At 33.2% G+C, this 11016-nt stretch overlaps 2 protein-coding genes across 3 annotated transcripts; both read left to right on the top strand.

The window, feature by feature from the left end:
- Positions 1–1649: 1649 nt before the first annotated feature.
- Positions 1650–5643, top strand: LOC144561864 (short-chain dehydrogenase/reductase 1-like). The gene is made up of 5 exons (XM_078310962.1): positions 1650–1773; positions 2585–2828; positions 3432–3476; positions 3588–3752; positions 4930–5643. Exons 1-5 carry the CDS (start codon positions 1739–1741, stop codon positions 5308–5310), a joined length of 870 nt encoding a protein of 289 aa, XP_078167088.1. The 5' UTR covers positions 1650–1738; the 3' UTR covers positions 5311–5643.
- Positions 5644–7376: 1733 nt separating this feature from the next.
- LOC144561862 ((+)-neomenthol dehydrogenase-like) lies at positions 7377–10531 on the top strand. 2 transcript variants are annotated; one of them, XM_078310960.1, is made up of 5 exons: positions 7377–7523; positions 7651–7894; positions 8592–8657; positions 9705–9881; positions 9984–10531. In XM_078310960.1, exons 1-5 carry the CDS (start codon positions 7501–7503, stop codon positions 10362–10364), a joined length of 891 nt encoding a protein of 296 aa, XP_078167086.1. In that variant the 5' UTR covers positions 7377–7500; the 3' UTR covers positions 10365–10531. The 2 variants fall into 2 exon arrangements, with proteins under 2 accessions (XP_078167086.1, XP_078167087.1); XM_078310961.1 differs by lacking the exon at positions 8592–8657.
- The last annotated feature ends 485 nt before the right edge of the window (positions 10532–11016 follow it).

Below are 11016 nucleotides of genomic sequence, written 5' to 3'. Positions count from 1 at the left end.
TGAGTTACTTTGGAGGAATGAATTCCTCGTATGGGCCGGCCTTTGTTTCTGGGTCAAGCGTTTTTTAAATTTTGAAAAGATGTGAAATGGATTGGTTAGGGAATATTTCCGTCATTATCTCAAATTAGTCAAAGTTGTATTTGGGGGTGTGCATCTTGCTGTTTCAAGTTAGCAGCACTGGTCCAAGCTGATTTTAAACGTGTCGCCGTATCGGTAGTGCCAACCACGTTTTGTGGAAGTTTTAGTGGATCCGCTTTTAGATTTCATGCAATTTCTAATCCAAATTCCCTTTGACGGCGTTTTGACTTTAAAAAAAAAAAAAATCCTAAAAGATCGAGTTTAATTTATTTGTGTTGCGTACTTTGTACACCTACGTAAATTTTCACAATTACCAGAGGAGCTTATAGTCAAAGTTAAGTATCGAATTTAAATATATTATTTATTTATTAACATGAGTAAAACTTGAGTTCTATAGATAGTATAAGGCCATTTGTGCTACAGTTTTAAAAATTTATCATATAAATTTTAAATTTTAATTCAAGTAGCTTAGTAAATTAGTTATATAATAAATTCGTAGAATACTAATTTTTACTATTTTTGGATTTTTTAACTATTTTATATGATTTATAAAAGATGGCAAATAATAGTCTAAAATATTGACAATTTTCTTTTATTTTTAAGTCATTTTTTTGCCATCTTTCATAAATCATAAAAAATATTTAAAAAAAAAAAATCCAAAAATAGTAAAAATTGGTATTCTACAAATTTATTATATAACCAAATTTTTAGGTATGGATCTCATTGAAATCCAAATCAAAACTGAGCAAGCTATCAGATTCTTTCTTAGAATGATACTTGAATCCAGTTGTAACTATTAATATTTCATTGTTCATATCAAACATCTGACTTTTCTTGGAAAAAACAATTTAACATATATATTTTTTAAAAGAGGTATAAGCTCATTCCATTAAAATGAAACAATAATTACATAACAGTTAATCAAAAAAAGAAATACTGAAACATACCACACCACATACTGGTATTCAAATAGCTACGATCATAGCAAAGTAAACATAAATAACAGCCGTGAACTTTTTTGAGTAAATGGAGATTTCGACTCGTCACGCAAGCATCCCTTCATAAATCATAATTTATAAATTTATGAATAAGCCCGCAAATAATTGAGTGAGGTTTGGATAATATCCATCTTGGTCTGGGCCCGTGGCCCGTGGGCTGGTCCAGGTTGGTGGTACTGTAAAGTTTAAACAAGTTAGCGCTTGCTTTTTAATACTAGTAGGCGTCTTCTTGGGTTGGGCCATAGTGTCGAAGGAGACGCGTGTCTCGATGGATGATGCATGTCAGCATGTATAATCATTGTATCTCATCGAGTGGCGTCCAAAATCGTGAGCTCTCAGCCTCTCACTCCCACGAATTCGTATCCCGTTACCTGACTGAGTAGAATTGAATCGGACGGTCCGAATTTTTAACTTGGAACGAATCTTAAAGCAGAAATAATACCGCCCCCCTACTGCCATCCCGATCACCCACAGGCTAGTGAAATTAAATCTAGGCCGTCCATTGCAATTGTGTTGAGTCAGGTACCTGGGAGGATACGGATCCCGGTCCCACCCCACCATCTTGTTAACTTCTTTCCTAGTTCTGAGCGGCAACCCCAAATCCCCAACTGTTGAATTCCCTCCTCCTCCTCCTCCGCCACCAACCCATTCTAAAAGAAAACATGGACAGCTACCCCACCGACTTTACTCCAAAGAGGTATTCTCCTTTTCTGAACTGTCTTAAGTGTAACCAACATCCAAGAATGTGACAAAAGATAAAACGAAAGTGGAGTTACTTGGAAAAGCAATATATGGAATCAAACTAATTGAGAAGAAATGGTGATGATAGACAAAGAGATAGAGGAGTAACTCTCAAATTAATTGATTATCACCATAAAATTATTAGTTCAGAGTATTGGCATTTTATAGGCACAACAAGGCACCCAAAAAAAGGGTTTTTTTTAGCAAAAGGGATTAGTATAGTCAGATTCATAGGACCAAGAAGGCAATAATTAGGCTGAAATTGGTACTGGCACCAACCTGGTATCAGGTACCAGTTCAGGAAGCGTAAAAAAGCTGAGGCCTTGTGGATAATTACAAGGTAGTTGATGTAGTAGAAAATATAGTAGAATAGTTCTTTTATAATAACCACTTGGTATAAATGCAATGGGCTTTTGTTTTTCTTTCAAAAGAAAAAAAAAATGCCTTCTATAGGTAATGGGGTTTACATTGATTTCTTCTAATTTTAACAATCTAAACTAGAGAATAATTCTGGCACTGACAACTCAGCTTCCAAGTAATCTATCTGTGGCTGAATCAGATTAATAGAATCCTTTAACGACCCTTTGCTCTTCCCATTTGTGACTTATGGTCCCTAGCTCGCAATGAGTGCAGAGGTTGATGTTTTCAGTCAGATCTCTTAAATGGGTCCTGTCGCGTAGAGGTTGATATATTGATTTAAACCAATTGAAGATTTATTACTCCTAACTTAATATTGTTTCTTTGTCTAATGCTTTTAATTCGATCAGGATCGCAGTGGTGACTGGAGCGAACAAGGGAATCGGACTGGAGACGTGCAGACAGTTGCTATCCAAAGGAATAAAGGTCATTTTGACAGCCAGGGAAGAGACCAGGGGAGCTGTTGCCTTGGAGAAACTGCCCACTTCAGCCCCAACTGATGTGGTGTTTCATCAATTAGATGTGACCGATTCAAGGAGCGTAGAAGCTTTTGCTAATTTTGTCAAGAGCCAGTTTGGGAGGCTTGATATTTTGGTAAAACAGCTCAGTTTTAAAACTTTTGCACTGCATTTTGTATTTACCATTCTCCTTTCCGTTTTAGGAAAAGATTATTGTAAGTCATGTCAGGTCTGATTAGGTCCAGTATCAGTAAAATTGGCCGCGCATTTATCATTTTCTGATTCATTAAGTTTTGCTAATGTACTGCGTTAGGTACAATTGCTTATAGTAACCAAATGGAATCATCAGTCCCAGGTACTATTTTAGCTTTAAAATATAATCTGATACAAAACAAATGAATATGTAGTGGAAGGTTTATATTAAAGACTGTGTTTTTGATAGTAAATTAGATATGAACGATTGTTGGGTAATGGGATTCAAAATCTATATGGAATCCATAGCAAGGTATGGTCTGGATCTGGGTATAATCGAGTCTGCGAGGTGCTAATCTATATGCCCCGTGGTTAGTTAATTGTTGGGCATATTAATGTACCAACAGATAACTGCAAAAGTCTTAACTAAAGTCTTTTCTCAATATTGTTGGTCATTGATTTTGATGGCCCAGTTTGTTTGTAATTACTGTACACCATATTCCATGCACACAACCTGCTGATTGTCAATTTTACTTGTGGTGTGCAGGTAAATAATGCAGGCATTCTGGGAAAACCACCTCGATCACAATTGGTAAAGCAATATAAAATAATTAATTCTGTGTTTCGGTTACATAGTATAATATATTAGAGATTTCTATTTCCTAATCATTAATTTTTTTTTTTTAATTTATAAATAATAAAGCCACCCAATTCTGTATCAACCGAAGAGACCTACCAAGGTGCACTGGATTGCTTGAATACAAATTATTATGGTGCTAAGAGAGTGACTGAGGCACTCTTACCTCTTTTGCTGCTGTCACAATCACCAAGGATAGTTAATGTTTCTTCCATCTACGGCAAGCTACAGGTGCAAAGTCATAATCTTTTTGTCATTTTGGTTTCTTAGTTCAATTTTGGAGCAACATATCTGCACATAAATCACCAATTTTGCTTTTTGTTTCTCCCTCTTTTTTTTAAGGCAAATTCCCTCTTTTGCAATCAGAGAAAATGGCAGTATACTTACCAGTGATATTAAAACCGGACCCAGATAGATTTCCGGTTTGGTTCATTTGGAGTATCATTTATGCCATTTAACCGCTCAAAACAAAGTTATTTGACCGGCTTTCATTAAAAAATCGGTAACCCTGATGGACAAAATACCCGGTTTAAAGAAGTTGGATCCCCCACCGCGATTGTCCCTCTTCAATCCCAAGAACGAGAATTGTCATGCTTGTATGATTCTACAGAGATTTGTTCGTCTTTTTCTTAACTCCTCCGATCCCTTTCCTCCAAAAATGCTCACTAGCTCAATACCTCAAGGCTTAAGCTTTGAAGTTCATTATCCACTGTGAGTTCTCCGTATTATGCTGGTAAATAGAAATCCGATATTTTAATTTTTCAAATATTCAAGATTTCAGCCATTACTTGTTCCTCAACCGTTGCTATATTGTCTTAGTCTTCAACAATTAAGCATAAAATTCTGATGCTTAATTTCATTATTCTTTCGGACTAAGAGGTCAATTCCTATAAATTAGTCTTCCACTTCCAAATTACTATATCACCAATTTTGTTTGGATGTTGATTTCTTATATGAAGCTTTCATTCTTGCTTCTTTCATTCCTCCAACCCTTTTTCTTATTTTTTCTCTGAATAAGATAAGATAGAAATTATTAGTAGTTTGAGATTAGTGAATTCAGAAAATCAGTTATGGCGATAGAAACTTACTGTACTGATTTAAAAATTGCACTAAAACTGTGAACAATTATTTTGTTTTCTAGCTATACTGTTTCATAATTGTTGTAAAAAAAAAATTAGCTGTTAAACTTGTTGACCCATTGGTCTGACCAGTAAACCGTTGACCCAATTATCGGGGCGATGTCCGGTCAGGTTCTGATAACATTGATACTTACAATTTTTTCCCTACCATTTTTATATAGTTTGAAATGGTTAATTGTTTTAATTTTTTAAACAGTACATTTTATGATTATGATCCGACAATGGTGCATTTATATAACACTACATTATTTGCTCAATCCTCAATTCAGAATATTCCAAACAAGGATTTACAGAAGGAAATCTATGACATTGACACCCTAACCGAAGATCGACTAGACGAACTAGTGCAGTCTTTTCTAAATCACTTCAACAAAGGGGAGTTGGGCAAAAATGGCTGGCCTACACAGTTGTCAGCATACACAGTCTCTAAAGTTGCACTAAATGCCTATACAAGGCTCCTAGCTAGGAGATGCCCAACTATATGTTGCAGTTGTGTTGGCCCAGGCTTTGTCAAGACAGACATTAATGGGAATGCTGGTATTTTGCCGGTACAAGAAGGTGCCAAGGTTTCTGTTATGGCGGCTCTGTTGCCTGATGGTAGCCCTTCTGGGCTCTTTTATGATCAGAACGGAGTATCACCCTACGAGTAAAGTATTTTTTATCACTGGACTTTGCAATGAAGATGAGTATTTTAGATAATGTAAGATAACTGTTGTTTTGAAAAACCTAAGTGAGAAAAAGGGGAAAAAAAATTAGAATTCAGTTAAGACCGTCTTATAATTGCATTAAATAGTTGAGAAGCTTTTTTTCTTTTCTTTATTTTTTTGGATGAAAAATAAGGGTCAAGCCTTTATTTGTATATTGATTGTTTTTTTTTTCTTTTCTTTATTATGTAATTATTTTGTTTTTTGAAAAGAACATAGCGCAGGCTCACGAGTCTTGTGCATACGGTCCAACTTGCAACTTTTGGTCTTATGTTTGAAGCTTTTGTTATATTTTCTATGAAAAGCAAGTTCTTTCCCCATTTAAAAATTTCTTGCATATAGACAGAAACTACTACAGATTTTCTGAGTGTAATTGACTACAATAAGTTGTTTCTGTATCATTCATTAATGTTTTTGTTTGGTGCAACTTGCAACTCACATGTTGTGGATGTCCCTTTGACAAATGATAAATATGTATTCAATAATTTGATAGTTCAATTCATACTCCCTTCTCTGGATTAACAAGTAATGACAACAATTAGAAGAGAAGAAGGGTCTCTTTGTTTGCCAATGATGATTACTTGAGGACATTTCTCAATTAACTATATCTTTCTAGTACATATTTATATTTTTGTGTAAACGCAACACAGACTCTTTACCTATACACTATCCTTGACTATTAAATATTAACTTGCTTACACTCTACTCTCAGTCATTAAAATAACTAGGAATGAAACTATACACTATCCTTGACTATTAAATATTAACTTGCTTAATCTCTACTCTCACTCATTAAAATAACTAGGAATGAAACTATACACTATCCTTGACTATTAAATATTAACTTGCTTAATCTCTACTCTCACTCATTAAAATAACTAGTGATGAAACAAATAACGATAATTAACAAATAAATTAATAACATATATAATTTAATTCAAAATATAACAAATAAATAAATATATTAAATTCATCATGTAACTAATATCACAAAATATAGAAAAATATAGTTTTTTTTGTCCATTTAATTTTTTTCCTATTATTTTAAAATTTAAATAATTAGTTAAATGAAATGATAAAATATTATATAAATCAATTTTGTCATAAATTACTCATTAAAATACTATAAAATGTTGAATAAATTAATTTTATGATAAATTACTAAATAAAAAAATTATATGAAATGTAATATAATTCAATCTAATTATAATAATAAAATGAGTAGATTAAAAATAAATTATTGGTTTTTTTGCTCCAATCTTGCTCCACATTATTATCTCTATTTTCAGATCTACTCTTGCCTGATTGATTGCCTCTAATTTTAATGGACATTCTGACCTGGAGTCCTTTAATTGGTGAGAAAAATGAGACTGTAGAAAATGCTCATCTTTATATAGCCACTTGATACATTTTGATTGATTAAACTGTACAGGTCATTATCTAATTAAAAAGGCAGAAAGGGTAAAATCGAAAAAGTGTAGCTGCAATCGTAGCTTTTGAGTACTTGCATATTAATTTGCCTCCTTCAAGTCAAAATTATCATTTATATCAACATAATCTTCGTATTAAATGTGCTTATTTACAGAATTTTATATTTTTTGTAATGTTATTATTATTTTTCTAAATAGATACATTTGATTTTGAACCCGATTTTGTACCTATCTAAAATTAATTATAAAATTTTATAAAATATTATATCGTTTGTTTATTAAAAACGATGGATTCAAATCTGCTCATTTTTTTGAGAAAAGGAGCATCCTCCTATTGTTCCATCCAAGTCGTTGAAAATTGATTACACGGCTTCAATTATTTTTTTCTTTTATATCAATATAATATATTAAAACAAATCAAATATAATTGCAGCCGTGTGATCGATTTTAAACTGCTTTGATGAAAGAATAGGAGAGGAGCAGATTTCAATCCGAAAACGACCCTGCGGCCTGGGGACCATGATTGATTTGAAGATGTATGATATTTTATTCTCCCGCTAGGACCTGTCTTTTTTTTTTTTTTTTTTTAATTTCTTGCACGCAGCTTCTCTGATGCGATCATTCTCGTCTTCTTTACCAGTATAAAATATCACGTCTTCCCCTTCCTGCTATAGAATCGACAGACCCAATTAGAAGCCAATCAATAATGGAAATCCCGTGCCAGAAACGGTACAAAACAACTTGTTTCTTACCGTCCTTTGCAAAAGTTCAAAGAATTCCAAACTTAAGCGTGCATCAATTTTAATTTTGGGTGCAATCCTTAATTCTTTCTTTATTGCTCATTTTTCTGTAACAGGATTGCAGTAGTGACTGGGGCTAATAAAGGGATTGGGCTAGAAATATGCAGACAACTGTTAGAAAGAGGTGTTACGGTGGTGTTAACAGCAAGAGACGAGACGAGGGGTAAAGCTGCTGTTAGCAAGCTAAATAATGGAGGGCCTAAAGATATAATCTTCCATCAGCTCGATGTGGCCGACCCAGTGAGCATTGCTTCACTGAAGGAACTTATCCAGAGCCAGTTCGGGAGGCTTGATATTCTGGTAATTTAACATCGCAAAGCTGTAATTTCAGGTTTTTTTTTTGTAGATGAATATTGCAATTGCAAGTTTTTGTAGAACACTATTGCTGTCCTAGTAGTAGGGGTGGTTAACGGTCGGATACGGATCGAATAGTGATTTTACCGTTAAAATATTAGTTACTAATTATGTCATAGTGTTATATTGTTCATCAAAATATGTATCTATAATTCTATATGCAATTTAATAAGTTATTGGTACAATATGCAATTTAATAAATCAATTTAAAAACATATAACACATTTGTTGTGGTTTAAAAATGTAAATAGTTGGATACGGATAGTTAAAAGTCCTACCGTATCCTTATTCATTATAATTTTTTGGATACGGATACGGATATGGATCGGATAATTTAGGTAATTTTCCGAATTTGGATCCAGATGAAATCAGATAATATCCGGTCCGTTTACACCCCTACCTAGCAGCTATATGGTTTTCTTCATATTGATGCCAAAAATCAACATGTAAGCTATTTGTTAATCTCCTGAGATGTTTTTTTAAATGCACTGCGGAATGCGGAATGTATTAAGGAACAGTAAAATTAGAGTAGGGTGATTTTGAAATGTTTTTCTGTTCTTATAAATTGTCTTGGATTCTACTCAAAGAAAGCTCAATAATTAATTGCTATCAATTTAATAATTGTTGTTAATGTATGTATCAGGTGAACAATGCAGCAGTTTCAGGGATAGAACTGGAAGCACAATTTTTAAATGAGTATAACAATAAGGTAAATAAACCTAACACTACCAATTTCACACAATTAATAGGGAATATTCTTTGAAATAATAGGTCATATAACATTCATGGGCTTTTGTGGTATATTCATTTTGCATTTTCGAGAATTGTAATAAAAAATTATACAAATAAAATAACAAAAAATTATCGATGTGTCCTCATTATATGAAAATGGTTTGTATCAAGTTTGCTCCAAAATGTACAACTTACTTGGTTCAATTTATATAACAAAGTGGTTTGATCAATTGCCAAACGATTTCAATTTGTGCCAAATTTGTTCAAGCCCTATCTTAATGAAGGAGAAGATATGTAAAATTGTAATTGCTTTTATTTGGACAGTCTTTTTATGTGTTTCTCAAAGATGTGAATTGGATATATATACCATAAAAATGAATCATATACCCTACTATAACTCTTGGGAAAACTTTCATCTGTCCATCTAATATCCACAGGGGCAGACCTAGGTTTTTCGTCAGGGGTGGCAAAAAAATATCGAATCAGATTTAAATAGCTTATCAAATTTAAACCCATTAACTAATTAGGTATTCGATGAAAAAATAATGATTTGACTTATAATTTATAATGCTTTAATTTATAATTATAATTATCAATCATAATTTAAGAAATTTATTTTGATTTTAACACTAAATTTAATCTGAATTACAAATCATACATTTAGAGGGGGGAGGCAAAGTCGACTGGTATCGATAAATCACCATTAAAACTCGAAATCCGGGGGGGCTTCCCTCTGGTCTACTCTGGGTCTGCCTCTGAATGTCCAACAGACCAACACATCTATGTTGCAATTTGGTCCCTTAAAAATTGTATTTTTATATGTGGAAGGTATACATAACGTTCAAATATGCTTAACTGATATACAAAGTGAGGCACTATTAATACTTTTGCTGGGTTATGCTCAACATTTGTCTTTGCCGGGGCATGGGCGAAATTGCCCCTATATTTCTGTCTTATTCACACACACACACACACACATGTTTTTTGTTGTCCCCTTTTTTGTTCTGATAATTTTTTAATGCAGGAACATGACCTAGACAGTATCCTCCGTGCGATGATCCAGCATTATGAGAAGGCAAGAGAATGTATAGACATCAATTATTATGGAACAAAGAGAATGTGTGCCGCATTTATTCCGCTTCTTCAGCTTTCTAAATCTCCGAAGATTGTTAATTTATCTTCAAACTATGGATTGCTTCGAGTAAGAAAAACTATACACAAAAGGTTGAAAAAATGTACTTTCTTAAATTTCTAAATTTTAACAATATAGAGAGTTATCAAACTATGTTTATAATTATTTCAGGTCATTGCCAGTGAAGCCATCAAAAGTGAATTGCGGGATGCTGATAATCTAACTGAGGAGAGGTTGGATGAAATTGTTTGCACGTTTCTCAATGATTTCAAAACAGATAATGTAAAAGGAGATACTTGGCCTACTGACGTATCTGCATACAAGGTCTCCAAAGTAGCCATTTCTGCCTACACAAGAATACTGGCAAGAAAACATACTGACTTGTGTATCAATTGCGTGCACCCGGGTTATGTGATAACAGACATAACCTGGAACACTGGACAATGTACTGTCGAAGAAGGTGCAAAGGGCCCAGTAATGTTGGCACTACTTCCTGATGGTTGCCCTTCTGGCCAGTTCTACTGTCAAACTGAATTATCATCCTTTGAGTGATTGATTGAAATAATAAAAGCTATTATAATACTGTTGGTTTTTATGATTTTTCTGGCGTGGTCCAAATCACACAGGAGCCAGAAAATTAAGATTAGGGGAGGGGAGGGGGTGGAAATTAAGTGTTATGTAACTTTATTTTATGAAGGGATTAATCATTAATGGTATTAGTTCTTGCAAAAAATATAAATGTTAAAAGATAAAAAATGAGAAATTTCAATTTATCGAGAGAGAGAAGAGGCGCTTAGACCTCCTTGTCCTCTACAACTCCTTGGACCAAAATTACTTGGTTTCTTGTCATATTTCTTTTATACAATCACGAACGGAGTCATACTTTCAGACTATAAAGTTAATTATATAAAATTTTTGTGCAGAGAATGGAGATCAACTTTGCAGTAATATGTTATTTTACTCTAAATTACATAAAAAAATCATACATAAATATAAAAAATTTGAAAAAAAAATATAGAGGTAAATTGACCCCATTCTTCCTTCTTCAAGGACAGAACTCGACTTTCAGTGTAAGAGGAGATAACTAAATAAATATCATTTTAAAAATATTTTAATAAAAATCAAAATCTATATAATACAAGATAGTATGATTCTTCTATATTTGCTTTCCTCCACCTTGAAATAAGAGTTTAATTAAGATCTT

Source organism: Carex rostrata, chromosome 11, assembly GCF_964058835.1.
Source record: "Carex rostrata chromosome 11, lpCarRost1.2, whole genome shotgun sequence".
Taxonomy (NCBI): Eukaryota; Viridiplantae; Streptophyta; class Magnoliopsida; order Poales; family Cyperaceae; genus Carex; species Carex rostrata.
The sequence above is the reverse complement of the archived record's forward strand: the minus strand, read 5'-3'. Positions and strand labels throughout refer to the sequence as shown.